Source organism: Halichoerus grypus, chromosome 14 (assembly GCF_964656455.1).
Source record: "Halichoerus grypus chromosome 14, mHalGry1.hap1.1, whole genome shotgun sequence".
NCBI lineage: Eukaryota > Metazoa > Chordata > Mammalia > Carnivora > Phocidae > Halichoerus > Halichoerus grypus.
Window position 1 is genome coordinate 59,354,825 of NC_135725.1, and position 17,917 is coordinate 59,372,741.

The 17,917-nt window shown below is 43.3% G+C and overlaps 1 protein-coding gene across 6 annotated transcripts in view; it reads right to left on the reverse strand.

Annotated features, from left to right (window-relative positions):
- Positions 1 to 2,217: 2,217 nt before the first annotated feature.
- The window catches only part of GNE (glucosamine (UDP-N-acetyl)-2-epimerase/N-acetylmannosamine kinase), a 45,933-nt gene continuing 30,233 nt past the window's right edge, over positions 2,218 to 17,917 (reverse strand). For all 6 annotated transcript variants that reach the window (XM_036076124.2, XM_078061452.1, XM_078061453.1 and 3 more), the window contains 8 exons: positions 17,689 to 17,901; positions 13,843 to 13,930; positions 12,868 to 13,078; positions 10,395 to 10,524; positions 9,821 to 10,042; positions 7,753 to 7,935; positions 5,038 to 5,154; positions 2,218 to 3,812 (listed from right to left, as the gene is read on the reverse strand). In XM_036076124.2, coding sequence (XP_035932017.2) covers positions 3,577 to 3,812; positions 5,038 to 5,154; positions 7,753 to 7,935; positions 9,821 to 10,042; positions 10,395 to 10,524; positions 12,868 to 13,078; positions 13,843 to 13,930; positions 17,689 to 17,901 — 1,400 coding nt within the window. In that variant the 3' untranslated portion in view covers positions 2,218 to 3,576. The remainder of the gene's footprint in view (positions 3,813 to 5,037; positions 5,155 to 7,752; positions 7,936 to 9,820; positions 10,043 to 10,394; positions 10,525 to 12,867; positions 13,079 to 13,842; positions 13,931 to 17,688; positions 17,902 to 17,917) is intronic.

Below are 17,917 nucleotides of genomic sequence, written 5' to 3' on the forward strand. Positions count from 1 at the left end.
TTGTTAGCAGGCTTGAAAACAGCATTCATGTCATTGTACATCTCCATCAGAGCTCTTGGGTGACCAGGTGCCTTGTCAGTGAGCAGTAATATTTCAAAAGGAATCTTTTTTTCTGAGCAGGAGGTCTCAACAGTGGGCTTAAATATTCAGCAAACCATGTTGTAAACAGATGTGCTGTCATCCAGGCTTTGTTCCATTTACAGAGCCCAGGCAGAGTAGATTTATCAGAATTCTTAAGGGCCTAGGATTTTCAGAATAGTACATGAACACTGTTTCAACTTAGTCACCAGCTGCATTAGCCCCGAGCAAGAGAGTCAGCCTGTCCTTTGAAGTTTGAAGCCAGGCATTGACTTCTCCTCTCTAGCTCTGAAGGTCCTAGAAGGCATCTTCTTCCAATAGAAGGCTGTTTCGTCTTCATTGAAAATCCGTTGTTTAGTGGAGCCACCTTCATGAATGATCTTAGCTGGATCTTCTGGAGAACTTGCTGCAGCTTCTACATCAGGACCTGCTGCTTCACCTTGCAGTTTTGTTATGGAGACAGCTTCGTTCCTTAAACGTCATGAAGCAACCCCTGCTAGCTTCCAACTTTCAGCCCTCATAGAATTGAAGAGAGTTAGGGCCTTGCTCTGGATGAGGCTTTGGCTTAAAGGAATGTTGTGGCTGGTTTGATCTTCTATCCAGACCACTGAAACTTTCTCCATATCAGCAATAAGGCTGTTGTGCTTATCTTTTGTGTGTTCACTTGAGTAGCACTTTTAATTTCCTTTAGGAACTTTTCCTTTGCATTCACAGCTTGGCTATTTGGCATAAGAAGCCTAGCTTTGGCCTGTCTCGGCTTTTGACAGGCCTTTCTCACTCATCTCTAGCTTTTGATTTAAAGTGAGAGACATGTAACTCTTCCTTTCACTTGAATACATAGAGGCCATTGTTAGGGTTATTAATTGGCCTAATTTCAATATTGTGTCTCAGGGAATAGGGAGGTATGAAGAGAAAGAGAGAGATGGAGGCATGGATGGTCAATGGACTGGTCAGAACACAGACATTTCCTGATTAAGCTCACCATCTTATATGGGTGCAGTTCGTGGTGCCCCAAAACACAACAGTAACATCAAATATCACTGATCACAGATCACTGCAACAAACATAATAATGAAGTTTGAAATACTACAAGAATTACCACAGTATGACAGAGACGCAAAGTGAGCAAATGCTATTGGAAAAATGGTGCCAAGAGACTTGTGTGACACAGGGTTGCCATAAACCTTCAGTTTGTAAAAACACATTATCTGTGAAGCACAATAAAATGAGGTATGTCCATACTATATACAGATGCCTTAGCTGTATATTTGAAAGCCGCTCTAAGAGTAGGTCTTACACATTCTCATTACAAGAAAGAAAAGTTCTACATGTGAGGTGATGGTCCTTTTACTGTGGTGATCATTTTTCAATATATATAAATGTTATACAGCATGCTTCCTATTAGCAAAACAATTTTTGTTGTTTTTAAGAAATTCATATTAGATGCCTTAAGAAGTTACATTATCTTCGAAAAGTAAGCAGTGCAACAACAGAAATCTCTTCCTGAAAGGGATTTTAACTAGTTAATTAAGAAAACAAAATGCAAAAATGTTAGGATTTCCACAAAGAAATATTTATTTTTTCTTTAGAATTTGGCTCAGAACAGTAACATAAAAATATTTACATTAAAATAAATATGTGATTATTTAACTATATGTAATAATTATGTTGGAATATATTAGCCTTTCCATGAATTTAATAAAAACTAAGATTTGGTTTTAGATTTAGTACCATCCTTCCAAATATTTGGTATGAAACTTGGTAGCAATGCAACTCTCTGGCATCCAGAGCAGTGACAGATGTCGCCAAGGAACCGATGCCCTTCATAGTCTCCCGCCTACCCCCAGACGCTGATGGCCAAGCAGACCAGCTTCCTTCCTAGGAATCACTGTGGAATTTTTCAACAATAACCAGGACCTGGAGGTTATTTCAGGGCTGGTGGAATTCTAGGAATCAGCCAACCTATCTTTTCACATGAACCCACCAGGAAGGAAGTGGTTCAAATGCAATATTGATTCTTTCACTTTATTTTGTATGCTAACACCGAAACAATGCAAACCTTCAGGTTTTCCTAAAATAAAAATCTGAAAAACATGCATATGCTTGTTTAGATCATCTAAAAGTACCCATAAAAACCTGTCACTAGACCAAATACTGTATTGGCAGAATGTCCACAGCATAGAGGAATATTTGATTAAATTTATCATTGAGGGACAGCATCAAAGACAAAGTGAGTCAGTCTTATTAAAGTTGTTGGTAGCATGAAGTAAATTAGGATATATTCACATTTTGCAAGTTTTTTATCTGAGAGGTTGTATGGCGTAGCAGAAAAGCACACAGGGACCTGGGATCAAACCCTGTTTCTGAGACTCACTAGCCACATGGCTTTAGGTCCATCACTTCAGCACACCAAGACTTAGTTTGGGGTCGCATAAAATGGAAATGAGGACACCTACCTCCCAGGTTGTGCGAATTTAGAATAATTTATATGAAGCACCTAGTTCAGAGCCTGGCATACAGTAGGCACTTAATAAATGGTGGGTATTAGCATTTCTTCTAGGTTAAAATTGATAGCAAGAATCTTGGCCTTTGTATCTTGACACCAATGAAAGCACAGAATCTTATTGAGCCCGAATCCAGAGTCACAGATCCGGGCTCCGCAAACACTGCCTTAACAGATACTCCAGAGTCCTACTCAACATCAGCATGAAAAGTTACTGAAGGGAGAGGGGTCTGTCAGCAGGAAGGATCCTTTGGGGATGGTTAATCTCCTTTCAGAGGCTGTAAGTCGTAGTGGCTTCTCAGCTGTCCTTAAGAAGATAAGGACAAGGTCAGCAGAGCCACTGTCATTCAAATCCCTAAAGTTGCTCAAGATTCTGCAAGAGTAATAAATAACATCGTTAAGCAAACAACATTTGGGGGTGACAGAGGTGTCCAAGGTCTTGATTGCGGTGATGGTTTCACAGATGTATACATATGTCAAAGCTTATCAAATTGTACACTTTTAAAAATACCCCAGTAAAGCTGTTTTTAAAAAAAGTTTACTTAAGCCTTTCACAGTGAGATTTCCTTCTGTCTCCTGACTGGATCCCTTTCTGCAATCTGAGTTTAGGGTGAGAGGAGGAAGGATGAGTGATCTACACTCCAGTCTCGAGGCCCCGCCTCAGACAAGGCCTGCAGGTCTACGTGGTCCATCTAGTAAGCAGAGCCCTGAGGCGTCCTTGTCTACGATCACAGCTCCTTTGGCACAGAAGATTGTGACTGGTACTTACAGGGTTTGAGCTGAAATGACCCCAGAAAGAGCAGCATCTACAAAAGTGAGGGTTGGGAAAGGTGACTTCGGAAGAGGAGACTAAAAGCAAAAATTTAACTGCCGAAGTCACCTGCCAAATACCAAATTTAAATACCAAAACTGCTTTTTAAGAAACGCTCGTCTAAAAGACAACCCGATTCCACAAAGAAGCTCTGAGTCTCGGTCCAGGTCCACTCCCCGGAGGCCTAGCAGATCCTGCGAGTTGTGTAGTCCAGAACCATGCTCGCGGCGCCGAGCAGGGCAGGATCCACCAAATCCGAAACCACCACGTCCACATCCTGAACCGAGGACAAGGCTTGCTGGCGGATGACGTCTTTGACGATGTGGATGTAGTGACTGGCTAGGACTCCAGAGAGGATCACGAGGGAAGGATTTATGGTGTGGAGGATGTTCACAACCCCAAGACCCAAAGCCGTTCCAGCTACAAGAAAACAAAAATGAAAGTAAATCAAATCAAAAACGTCAGAGGGGGCGCCTGAGTGGCTCAGTTGGTGAAGCGTCTGCCTTTGGCTCTGGTCATGATCTCAGGGTCCGATGGGATTGAGCCAGTGCTGGGGTCTTTGCTCAGCAGAGAGTCTGCTTCTCCCTCTGCCCCGTCCCCTACCTGTACTCTCTCTCTCTCTCTCTCTCTCAAGTAAAGTCTTTAAAAAAACAAAACAACATGGGGCACCTGGGTGGCTCAGTCGTTAAGCGTCTGCCTTCGGCTCAGGTCATGATCCCAGGGTCCTGGGATCGAGCCCCACATCGGGTTCCCTGCTCCGCGAGAGGCCTGCTTCTCCCTCTCCCACTCCCCCTGCTTGTGTTCCCTCTCTCGCTGTCTCTCTCTCTGTGTCAAATAAAAAAAATCTTTAAAAAAAATAAAAAATAAAAATAAAAAAATAAAACAACAACAAAAAAAATGCCAGAGGATGGTGGAAAGAGTCAGCAGCCCAGAATACTTAGTACATTCACACTACATAACAGAAAGCAGTACTTGTAAAGCTATTCATGATTTATTCTTGATATGAGAAAATGATGTTGGGCGCCTGGGTGGCTCAGTTGGTTAAGCGACTGCCTTCGGCTCAGGTCATGATCCTGGAGTCCCTGGATCGAGTCCCGCATCGGGCTCCCTGCTCGGCAGGGAGTCTGCTTCTCCCTCTGACCCTCCCTCCTCTCATGTGCTCTCTCTCATTCTCTCTCTCTCAAATAAATAAATAAAATCTTTAAAAAAAAAAAAAAAAAAAAGAGAAAATGATGTTATGCTTTGAAATAAAAAAAGCTAGGTAGACTATATACTGTACCATATGATCTCAACTATGTAAAAAAAAAAAAAAATAGGAAAGACTGGAAGGAGATGTTAATAGTTCATCTCTGAGTGGTAAAACCTGAAGTGAAACTTTCTTACTCTCCTATATTTCTCTCGATTTCCTGTAAGACGAACAAGTAGTTTATCCATAGTTGTAAAACAAAACAAAAAACCCGTTTAATAGAGGCCATGCTGCCAAGCACCTTGAATGCCACTCCCTTTCTCTCTCTCAGAAAGCAGGAAAAACACCTCTGATCACACATTCCAGGGCGCTGATCCCGAGGGACGCTGGTTATGTGCGGGAGCCCTGGGCAGTCTGAGGGCCCCCCCACAGCAGAGCTGCCCGGAGCCACACGCTCACCTGTTCTCAAGATGCTCTGGGCCTTCGCGTTGCCAAGTTTCGCAGCTTGGATGAGATGGACCGCGCTCACGGCCTCGTCTTTCAGCACTGACATCCCTTCCACCAAGAGCAGGTCCTCTGTGTGAGCAGAGGGGAGAAGCAGCGGGCATTAGCGAGCCGTGGCAGCCCTGCAGGGGGCCCGGGCTGAGAAGTCTGCCTGTGGGCAGCGAGCCCCCAAGTGGAAAGACAGCGTGTTCTTTTCACATTGGCAGAGCTTTTTCTCATTCACAAATGTCCACATACATTGCTCCAGAGGCCACTGCTGCCCTCTTGCTGCCTTGCTTACACATCATCCAGAACTTTCCTAACCAGAAAATCCTCACCTCCGATCAGAGCCTCCCAGCCAGCCCTCCAGCTTCCGACTTCTCACTTCACATGCAATAGAGACTCGTCTATTTCTCTCCTTCCTTTATCCATCCCAGGTGCACATCACTTGCAGGCCCCCCATCCTACGGCAGCGCCTAAAGCACTGACACAGACCGGGGTTCAGTCACCAGCTCAGCCACGACCAGCAGCACAACCACATCCAGGGCACATCCCTTCTATACCCTTTTCTTCTCTAGAAAATGGGGGTACCACCATGTACCCTAGCAGGATTATTTGAGGAACTAAATAAGATCATGGACGTAAAGAACGTCATCAAATGCTGGCCAAGTCAATGTTCACTAAATAGTAAGTAGTTCTATTTGTAGTCCTTGTCTTTTCTGCCTCTCACTCTGCCCGTCATCAACCCGGGTCCATATCCTCCTCATCTGCTATCATACTTGGGCTCTGATGAGAGCAAATCCCAACCATGCAGGTTGCTACCTAGCCCCGGCCCAGGGATCTCCTCACAGCTGCCCACCAGTCTCTCCCATTCCCCCCCATGGCTCTTCTCAGCTTCCACCACCTCAAATCTTCTACCCCACCCCCACTACCATAAGACCTCCGGACTGCTGATCTCTCTGATAAAGGACCCCACGAGGCAGGGGTTCCCTTACTTTCCTGTCCCCGCCTAAAAACACGTCTGTATTTGCACACCTTCACTCCTCCTCTCCCTCTCTCAGGCCCTCTACCCAGCCTTGCAGCTCATCTCCTCCCCGCTCCTCAGGGGCCTTACAGTTGGGACTCAACTGCCCCTTCTCTTCTGCATTCTCAATCTTCGCTTCCATCCCCACTGTCTTTCCACCGACAGATGCTCACAATCTCCCTGTCCTCAAAGCACTTCTTCCCTCTTACTCAAGAGTAGTCAGGCTTCTGCTCCCGCTATTTGAGTGCGCTCTTTCTTAAGACACGCATTTGCCCCCAGGGAGACAAAAACTGTTCTTGAGGCAAAAAAAAAAAGCTTACTCTTTTTATACAAATAGTACATAAACACAAACAGATAAACAGATCTGTGGTCGTGAAGTATCATGTGTGGATGCGATGATTAGGAAAAAAATGTCCAAACAGGCCCCTAAGGGAGGCTAATGATAAAAAAGAAGTTGAAAAACAAAGTTTTCAGGGTTTCAAATCATGTCCTCATGGCCAAAGCCAATGAGCTCTTCTGATTTTTCTCTTACTCATAAGCAGCACTTGACATTCCCAGTGTGACTCCTTGAGACACTCTCCCTCTGGCTTCTGTGACTTTACCCTTTCTTGGTTTTCCTTTCTGCCCATTAAATGCTGTTTTGCAGGATTCCACCCCTGACTCTTGCCTCACTCCAAACCTCATTCAGAGGTTTAACTGGCACCTCAGCACTGATGATTCCCAAATCCCCACCCTCTAGCCCAGTACTCTCTCCTGAGCGCCAGACCCCCGTAGCCACCTGCTGCCTGCACATCTCCAGCCCACGTCCCGCAGGCGGGACCCCCCACCCCCACATCCCTTTCCGCCGCAGCCGGCTCCGACGAGAAAACCGAAGTCACTCTAGAACTGTACCGTTTAAAGCTACTCCATTCGACTACTATTTTTCTCCCAGAAAACAAAAAGTTACAGTTTAGTGAAAAGTCTGAAATTCAGACCTGACCATGTTTTTCCCCCAGAAGTTCTCAATGGCTTCTCCATTAGGTGCTGGTCTTGGCCTACCTCTTGCTACACTCAACCCTACCCTGCCCTTTATGCACCCACAGGACTGTTTCCCAGGCTTGAAAGCATCCCAGGCTCATCCCAACTTGTCCTGCTAATTCTATTTACCCTCTCTCAACCCCCAGACAGCACCCTAACACTCCCTTCCCCCCATGAAGAGGGCAGGGAGGGAACTCTGGTGTCATATGCATCTACCTCCCCTGGCCATCAGTCTCAGGGCACTTGACACTGTATTATAATGATAGTAAATGACTCCCTCTTGCATTAGACTAGAAACCATCCTGACTTTTATAACATGTCCAGAAATAGCTTTAATTCAAATAGACTCAGCGTTCACAACTGTAGTATGTTAATCCATTTACTTCTTCAGCTAGGGGCTGAGGAAACAATCAAATCTTCCCCGCTATCCTGGAGCTCAAGACCCTTGTCCATCCCCACCACTGCGAAGTGTTAATATGGGTCAGGACTAAGGGGATTTCGGAGCTTTGGTATAAGGAAGCCCCGCCTTTCCTCCAGGAAGTGAGAAGGGTAAAAGTTCTGGCTTCAGTGTCCAGCTCTTTTTGGAATACCTACTTTGAAATACTTGTCTACCATACAGCTATTTAATTCCTCAGGTGAAAGAAACCAACCATCATGTAGCTTTTTTGCTTCCCTCTGCAAGGCCATTCCAGAGGCGTACGCTTCAATACATCCATGACTTCCACAGGAACAATCAGGCCCATCCAGAGACACAACAAGATGGCCAAGTTCTGCAGCACAGAAGGAGCTTCCGTGGATCAGCTCGTGCTGATGGATGATCCCCCCGCCAATTCCTACAGTGAGAGAACAATCACTGAGGTGGCTCTTCAACTGAAACAGGAAGCTGTGATATAGCAACTCCTCGTCTGTTTAGCAAAGCTTTGGAATGTGAGGTTCTTTATGATGCCTTCTCTCCTAAGTAGCTGGAACTTACTAAGTACCGACACTTTACCTGGAAGCATTTTGGAGGGAAATATTTCAAGCAGATCCCTAACCTTAACCCTAATGTTGCAACCCTGTGTTGCATCTTGGCTCACTGTGATTTCAACCACAGCTGTGGGGAACAGATCCACACAGGCTCGGACTCACTGTGTGATGACAGTATACCACCTCAAGCTCACATGGCCTGTCTCCTCACCGAGGCCATCTCCAACATTAAAGTAAGAGCCTCGTCATCCACGAGAGCACAGGACATCCTCAACCAAGCATGGCAAGAGCCAGCAGATTCCAGTGGACAATTCTGGATGGTCTGCAGACTTCTTGGGAGGTTCTGGTAGATTTCAGCCCCCATTGCCCTCAAGGCAACTTGGATAATGGCTTTCCACCTACTCTGTTCTACTCTTCTCACTCCTTCGCTCTTGCTTCTCAGGAACACCTCCGACATAAAATAACCTAAGTCCTCATCCTGGGCTCCGGTGTAGGGGAAACTCAAGGGAAGACCATCTTTCCAAAATATATCATACACCACCCTCTTTCCTAAACAGAGCATACAAAATATGATTTTGCCTCTTCTTAATGCCACCGTGTCTAAAAATCTGTGACTCAGTGATTATGAATATCAATGACTCTTGTTTTGTGGCGTTTAGGAGTCATTAAGGAGGAAAGCCTGAGAAGCTCTGCTTTTTAGACTTATCCTGCCATCAGTTACTTCCTGTGGCACCTACTCTTCAACTCCACCCCTCTAATTTGCAAACTATCCGCTCTGACAGGAAATCTAGGAAATGATCTCCAAGCTTGCTAAAACTGTGTCTGAGACTAAGAGAAGAAGGGCCTGAGCTTCCAGAGGAGGTAGCATCATGTAGAGTTTAAGAGCACACAAGTTTTGAGGTTAGACCTATATGGGATCAAACGGTGGCTCAACCACCTACTAGCGGAGTCTGTTTCCTCATTCCAAAAACAAACTAGGACATCAGCAAAAATGGCAGAGTAGGCAACTCCAAAAGTCCATCCCTTCACTAAAGCAATGAATAAACTGGCAAAAACTGTCAGAACCAATTTTTTTGGAGCTCTGGAAACTAACAAGTTTGTAACAACCAGGGGAATGCTTAATCAAGAAAAAAAAAAAAAAAAAACCAGCTGAATTTTAATGAGAGAGCTTTCTGGCATTTTCTGGTCCCACCACCCCCTCCCCAGCTTGGTGGCCTTGAACCAGTCCACATTCTCAGCAAAGATGGCAATACTGGAGGGAGCAAGACAACTATTTTCAAAAAACTGTGGTGGTTTGTTTTGACCTACTTGGCAGCTCCCACCTCAAAAAGCTTGTTATGTCACCTACCTCAGAACTTGAGGGGGCTACCCAGGGGGTGTTTGTCAAAGACATTTAAAGGAAAAATATATTTATTAGTCTCCGCTGTCCAGGACAACATCTGATAGTTGAGGCAAATATTATACTAACCAAAAAGACTGGGAGAAGCTGGGAATGAGTAGCTTTGGGGAGTAAGGGCTTTGAAGAGCTCTGACAAATTCCTGGGAGTCTGAGGTCCACATGCATGCCCAGGGCAGGGCACATGCTCAGGAAAGCCTAGGAAGGCCCTATGCACTCACATGGGGCTCACCTTCTGGCTCTACTCAAGCAGGAAGTGAAGACTAAAGCAGACTTACAAGCTGCCTGGCTGATGCTGAGGGCATGCCCCGACACACATTCTAGCTCTCGGAGCCACCTGCCCTTACTTCTCTCACCTGTGCCTGTGATAAGTGTCACAAAGTTTTCCAGGCCCTTTCCTTGGCCAAATTTCCTTTCCGCCAGGGCAGCACAATTGCCATCATTGTCCACCCACACGGGGAGATGCAGGGTGTCAGAGAGGGGGGTCCTGAGGTCCACGGAGTTCCATTCTTGAATCAATTTGGTTGAGTGCAGCACAATTCCTTCCCGAGGATTTACACGGCCACCCGTAGAAATACCTGAGCTCCACCACACACAAAAGGTTTAAAATAATTCTCATAAGCCATTTTAGAAAAGTGTGCCAAATTCCTGGGTTTCAAACATAAATTAATTCACCCAAGATCTCCTAAGACAAATATTACCAAAGACTGCAAGGAAATGTCAGGCAATTCTGAGCTAAATCTGTAGCTCCCCACCAATGTACCCATAATGATTACTGGTGTTCCAGAAAGGCCCCATGCTTGGGGCCCACAGACAGGACCTGGAGCCACATACACAGGGCAGTGACCTGACGGTCAGTCATGCATCAGAACTCAGTAAACTCTGTATATCAAAATGAACATTTCTTGAATATGCAATTCACAATCTCACCTACTCCCAAAATTCTGCAGTTCAGTTTTACAGCTTCTGCTGCAGCTTCTACACACATCTGTAGGATTAAATTAATCCTCTCTTCATAGGTTTTAGGATTGAACTGAGTATACTTCTTAACAATTTCACCCTAAAAGAGAAAAAAAACAAACCCTAGCTCATTGATCGTACCTAAGGAGCATCCTGTGAATCTTCCGACCTTTTTCATGCTAAATCAGACTTCGCCATAGGACAGAGAGTCCTGTAGATTTAGATGAGTGCTCGGGAGGGAGCCAGTCTGGTGCAGGCCAGCCCTGAGATGCGCCCAAGCCATCTCCTGGGAGCCATCCTGAAGCAGTGGTGGCTCCACAGCAAACCACGGGCCCTCTTCCGGCGCCAAGTGAATGCTGGCTAATCTCAATCTTCATGAGAAGGTCATAGTTTATTCTTTCAGGCTGACAAAATTTCCTTGCTTAAAAACTAAGGCAACTAAATAAATATCCTAAGGAGGTGAACCTTTAATCACCTCCCATAACAGAAGCCAATAACAGCACAGTTCCATGATGTTTAAATTACCGCGCTTTGTGGGCAACCCTCTCTGGTCCCCTTCCTCTTCGGGAGCTTTGTACTATCACATTGCTATCACTCAATAAACTTTGCTTTGCTGCCCCCCGAAAATAAATAAAATTACTGCACTTTGTGATATGTTTTAATACTAGTCAAAGAGAGTCTCTCCTAAATTTTTTTAAAAATTTTCTTTGCTCTACTCACTTGTGCGTTATTTTGAGTAAATTTCAGAACAGTGTTGTTAAACTTTAAAAAAAATCCCATTAAAATGTGGACTAGAATTATGTTAAACTTATAATTCAATTTGGAAAGTGCTGACATTTTAACAATATTCAGCACTCCCATCCAGGACATTTTTCAAGCCTTTACCTTATATGCTAAAGTTTTATAGTTTTCTTTATATAGGTTACATAGTTTTTTGGTTTAGATGATTCTTACAATTTTTCTGGTTGTTGTTCTGAATAGGTTCTTTTTCCATTCTTTTGTTACTAACGGATTTTATCCATTTACCACGGTTAGAGCTGTCACTAATGACTGTCATTAAAAAATAAACCTAGGGGCGCCTGCGTGGCTCAGTTGGTTAAAGGTCCAACTCTTGATCTTGGCTCGGGTCCTACTCTCACAGTCGTGAGTCTGAGCTCCACATTGGGCTCCATGCTGGGTTTGGAGCCTACTTAAACTAAACAAACAAACAAGAAAGCAAACCTAAACTTGTGCTTCTCAGACGTTCACTGTGCAGCAGAATCACCTGGGCTTTGAATAAATACTGATGCCGCCCAGAAATTCAAATTAGTCTTGGGGTGGGAGCCAGGTACCTATATATTTTTTAAAGCTTCCAGGTAATGCTAATGTGCAGTCAGGCTAACAAACACTCATTTACAGGAAAACTCAAAAATCTTTGCCTAAAATTTCATGTAAGTAGGAAGTCACTGGTATTTATATATTTATCCTAACATCTAACCATTTTACTCAGGTGTCTTATTAATTCTGCAAGCTTGTTTATTCATATTGTCATAATATTTTTTGTTTTACTCTGTGCACAATCCCCATTGTGCTGTTTGTTCCTTGCTTTTCTTCCCTTAACTTCCAGAATTATATGCAATAATGTTGCAGAAAACATCTTTCTTTTCTTCTTGATTTTAATAGGAATGTTTCTAGAATTTGACCACTACAAAGGGTTCTGGCTAGTGATCCAGAAAGACCATCTTTAGGTTAAGAAAATCTTCTCTTAATGCTTTTTAAAGAGTATTTACAAAGGAGACCACTGGCTTCTTCTGAGAAAATTATGTTTTGTTTTGCTTTGCTTTATTTGACCTAAACAACTTTATTTTTTAAATCCTTGCCATTTCTCATGGACTCCTAAAATTTTATATACTACAATATTTCAAAGGTTTTTCTGGTAGGTTTATTCTGAAGTCATCAGAGATCATTTTAACATGAACAATTTATGTTTTTACGAAGGCTCTCTCAGTTTCTGTCAACACTGTGTTGGTCTTTTGGTTAAGGGATTGAAGGTATGCTGTACTCAACTAAAATCATGTTCTATCTAGAGAAGATGCAATTCCCTTCACCATTTGCTGATACCCTCCCCTGGGTAGGGACAGTAATCAGCATGCTCCATGCTTTACCAAGTATAGAATTCCAGGTCTCCTGGATGGCAAGAGCCCTCTCTGGTGCGTAAGGGGTCTTCCACTGTCAACTGAAGTCTACTAACTTGGATTCCCAGAGAATTTTACTTCTTTCAAATGTTAATGCTTAGTAAAACAGTGAGGCAAACATTGTAACGGATCCAAAAGTCAATACTGTGGGCAAATGATTACAAGCTCTAATGTATGTTTCTAGTCCTACCTTCCAACCATACTTAAAAAAAAAAAAAAAATCAATTATTCATATAAGATATGAAGTTAAGACTTAGGAATTATTTTACCTTCATGCTGACTATTGCAACTCGGAGGTTTGTCCCACCGAGATCAACAGCCAAGGCACTTAGAGTTTCAAGAATATGGTCAATATCTTGAGAGATATTCTCCTTCACAGGAGGAAAGCAGAATTTCTTTTGTAATGGCTCTTGAAGATCAATAGATTTAAGAAACTTCAAAATCCTCGGAACAGCATTTCCATCCCCATAGATCTTTGAACTGCAATATCAAAAAACTCAATTAAATTAAATGCTTCTCTCATACATGTTACATGATATGTAGGACATGGTAAAATAGAAACCGAGACTTCAGGTAATAAAGTTGTGCTTCTTCATTTTAAAATAACAACATCTGGTATCTCCAGCAACACAGTAAGTACATGCACATTACTAACGGAAGGTCTAATTCACTGCTGATTGAAATACAGCTATTTTCAGCCTGAGATACCATTAGCAAATGCCTCTATCATCAAAGACAAATTATCTTTGTTAAGCCAATTTCAGAATATAACATAGTTTGGGAAAACAAATTTATGTACTTACTGCTTTTTTAATCTTTACATTCATGGGGAAAAATAGTTATTTTCAGAACTCAAACATTTCAAACATTCAAATATAGGAAAATCTCATTAATTTGAAATAGAAAGGAGAGCAGTCTAAATCACAATGCTGAACTAGACTATTTTTAAATAAAATCAGTTATTTTCTAAGATTTACAAAAAGTCAAAGTAGGCTAAAGACGTATTTCTTGGCAGAAGTGCTATATTAATTAACTGAGACAAATAAAAGAAGTTATCCTCCATTTGAACCCTTGGTAGAATAATAGGGATTATATTAGCAAGTCCTGTCTCACTAGCAGCTAGGGGACCCCTAGGGATGCAGAATGAAAACTCTGTTAAAATGAACTGAAGAATGGTCACAGCTTAAAAATGGTACCCGAGGCAGCTCCCCTTTGAAATCACTAAAAAGGGTATATATACTCACCAAGGGTATTGTTTACCAAACTGAAGGTGCAATGCTTGCAGTATTTTGTCTTGGGTATCAGCATCCCGGACATGAAGGACATTCTCCCCTAGGTGAACCCAGTGACACAATGATTTGGAAGTGGAAATGTCCAAAGAATAAAGAAATTAGCAATGTGCTGTGTTGTGCTCAAAATTAACCCTGAAACCCAGAGAACTTCAAATGAGTCTTCTATTAAAGCAGCATCAACTTTTCTCCTTTACACCTTTTAAAGCACTCTCAGCAAGATTTCCATGAATCAAATACTTAAGAACACTAGGGTCCTTTATTCCCAAAGAGAATAAATCAAGTTCTTGTTGGGGCGCCTGGGTGGCTCAGTCGTTAAGCGTCTGCCTTCGGCTCAGGTCATGATCCCAGGGTCCTGGGACGGAGCCAGCATCGGGCTCCCTACTCAGCGGGAAGCCTGCTTCTCTCTCTCCCACTCCCCCTGCTTGTGTTCCCTCTCTCACTGTCAAATAAATAAATAAATAATCTTAAAAAAAAAAATCAAGTTCTTGTTGATTTACTGAAATAAATGACATGCATGAATCTAGCACCTGCGAACCCCCCCCCCCCCAGTTGTCTAGTGTGTCCACTCTTTCCATCATCTACTCAGCCGGCTGTTCATCAGCTGCTCAAGCGAGGTTGGTCAGTCAGTCAATAAGCCCTTCAGCTGTTCAGTCACTTTGTCTCCATGTATTTTCTGACCAATGCGATGGAGTCAATACAGTGAAAATAGCCATATTTTTCAATAGAGCTGCCTAAGAAGAGAAGAGCAGAAGAGTGGTAGCTAGAGAGAGGTGTGGGGTCATTATTTCTAAGATGTGAGAGGCTGAGGCATGTTTCAGTGATGAGGAGGCTGAAGATTCATGGCAGAGAAAGGATGCCCCTGAGGTCCCAGAGAAAGTAGGAAGGGTGGGGATCTAGAACATGGGTAGAAGGCTGAGAGGTGGGCAGGACAGAGAGATGCCACACCCTCCGAAGTAAATAGGTAAGAAGGAAAGGATGGATAGGCACGTGTTTATCTAAGTGTGTTGACAGAATATACAAGACTGCCTTTGACAACAGAAGACCCGCTGCAAATCCAGCGTTCAACTGTCCGTTCGAATCGTCCTTGAACTCTCAGCAGCGTTCAACACTGTCTCTTCAAAACACTTTCTTTCCTGGGCTTTAATGCTATCACCCTCCTGGGTTTCCTCTGACCCCACTGGCAGTTTCTTTTCAGTCTTCCTTGCCGGCCCCTTCCTCCTCACCAGAACTCTAAATGCTGAAGGGCTCCAGCGGTTGGTCCTGGGCTCCATTCTCTTCCCTATTTACATGTCACCCCTGGGCAATCTCATGTAGTCCCTTCATTTTAAATGACATCTCTGGCAGAGTGCACCATTATCCTCCATATCCCTTCTCTGTACTAGTATCAAAATTTTTAGCTGGGTATCTGATAATCCAGCTAAAGACTATATTCTTCAGCTTCCCCTACAGCTAGATGTGACCCTGTGACTATATTCTGATAGGATATGTGAAGAAATATTTGCAACTTCTGAGGGGGGTGTGCTTTTAAAAGGAAGGACACCTTGGGCGCCTGGGTGGCTCAGTCGTTAAGCATCTGGCTTCCGCTCAGGTCATGATCCCAGGGTCCTGGGATCGAGCCCCACATTGGGCCCCCTGCTCAGCGGGAAGCCTGCTTCTCCCTCTCCCACTCCCCCTGCTTGTGTTCCCTCTCTCACTGTGTCTCTCTCTGTCAAATAAATAAATAAAATATTAAAAAAAATAAAAATAAAAATAAAAGGAAGGACATCTTTCCTCTCTTCCTTCCCAATGGCTAAAATGTGGACTTGACAGCAAGAGGTGGAGCATCTATCAAGAAGACAGACAGAGGCTAATACTCTGATGACCGTGGAGCTATACCAATGAGAAACAAAGAAATTCTAACTTACTTAGGCACTATTATTTTGGGTCTCTCTGTTACAGCAAATGAACTGATATCTTAACTAAACACCATCCACATACCAATCGCTCTCAAATTTCTATCTCTAACTCTGACTCTCCTAGAACTATCTAGCTGCTTGCTTGCCATGTCCACTTTGAAATCTAATAGGCATCTCAAATTTAACACAGCCGTTAGAGAACTCTTAATTCCACCCCTCCCAAATGTGTTCCTCCTGCAGCATCCCCCATGTCAGGAAAGAGTACCCCCACTGCTCCAACCAAAAATCTAAAAGTTTCTTCCTTTCACTGCTCACATCCAAGCAGCAGCAAGTACTCTAACAAACCCCAAATCTAACCTTTGTCCACCTCTGTTATGACCAGGTACTCTAAGCCAGTACCATCTCTCATATGACCTGAAATAACCTCTTAATTGGTCTCCCTGCTTCCACTCCTGTCCCACCACATTCCACTCTCCATAAAGCAGCAGAGTGGTCTTTCCAAAATGCAAGTCACATGGTGTCCACCTCCTATAAATGGCTTCCCATGATCCTCAGGAAAAAATCCCAGATTATTTACCCTGGCTTACAAAGGTCTGCCTCCTTCTCTTACATCATCTTGTATCACTCTTCCTCTTGCCCACTACCTTACAGCTACACTGGCTCTTCTGTTTCTCAAATACGTCAGGCTTGTTCCCAGCGTAGGGTCTTCACGCTGGCTGTTCCCTCTGCTTCTCCCTGATTCTCACATAGCAGATTCATTGTCACTCAGGTCTCAGCTGAAGTGTCATCTGCTCAATGAGCAATGAGGCCTTCCCTTATGCCATCTACTGTATCCCATCATATTACACTGTGTTACAGACTGCACAGCACACAGAACGTCTGATACTTTTCTTTTTCTTTTTTTTTTTGGTCTATCATCTATCTCCCCTCCCACTAGAATAAAGCTACATGAGAGCTCAGCCCTGGTTAGTATAGTTTACTGCCAAATCCCAGCGCCTACACATAGTAGGTGCTTATTAAATATTTTCTTAATGAATGAAGTTGAGAGAATTTCAATTCAATGGTTTGTATTTTCTCTGTGAAGTGGGGAACAAAGTAATATGTTGGGAATGAAAGAGAAGGAAGACCTAAAGGTAACAGAAAATTAGGGAGGCAATTATGAACACAGAAAGAGCAGAGCTGGAACTAACCTCTTTGATTCTAGTCCAGTTCTTTGTCCACAAAGTATATACATTTTTCCATTAGCTACAGAAATATATTTGCATGGATACTATTAGAACTTGGACTAATATTAATAATGAGATCTAGCTCAGCTAGTAAATTCATTAATAATAATCCTTCTTATACTTTAGTTATTAAGGGGGCATCTTATTTAGAATTTCCATGCTCTGGAGTACTCACTAAAGGCACTCTACTGTACCCACAAATGAAAGACTAGCCTTCATATACTTATAACACAATCATTCTATCTTAAACACAGCCATCAAAGACCATAATCAGCTAAGAAAATCTTAGCTCTGACATTACAAAGACAATAAAAATATTAAGCAGAGCCCTAAAAAAAACAAAAATCACTTTGTGCTATTTATAGATTTTAGGCGACAACTGGTCATTAACCTCATTCTCTCACTCGTTCATAAAAATGCATGCCAGCACCAATACATGCAAACCTTGTAATAATTCAAATATATGATGAAAAAAAGGTCACAGATGTGTAAGGGGGAGCCCATATTTCATGCCTCTCCCCTCACACTCTCCTAGGTACTGGCCACCACGGGAGGCAAAGCTGCCAATCTGACTGGTCAGGCAGCAGGACAGCGGCCACACTGCGCGCACCAGTGGGCAGGAGCCACTGATTCCACACAGATTTCTAGTCAAGTGAGACACAAACTGAGGTAAATACCTGTTTCTCTTCCAATCTGACGTGTTCCTAGATTGATCACAGGTGTTCCAAAAGCTCCAACCTCTCGTACTCCACAGCTGCTGTTCCCAATCATACAACCAGCATGGGCGACCAACTGTATGAACTGGTCAAATGGGACATGTTTAACTGCACGGAAATTGGGATGATGCTCAATGCCCTTCTTCCGCATCACTCGAACCATTTCTTTGCTCCCTGTCAAAATGAAAAG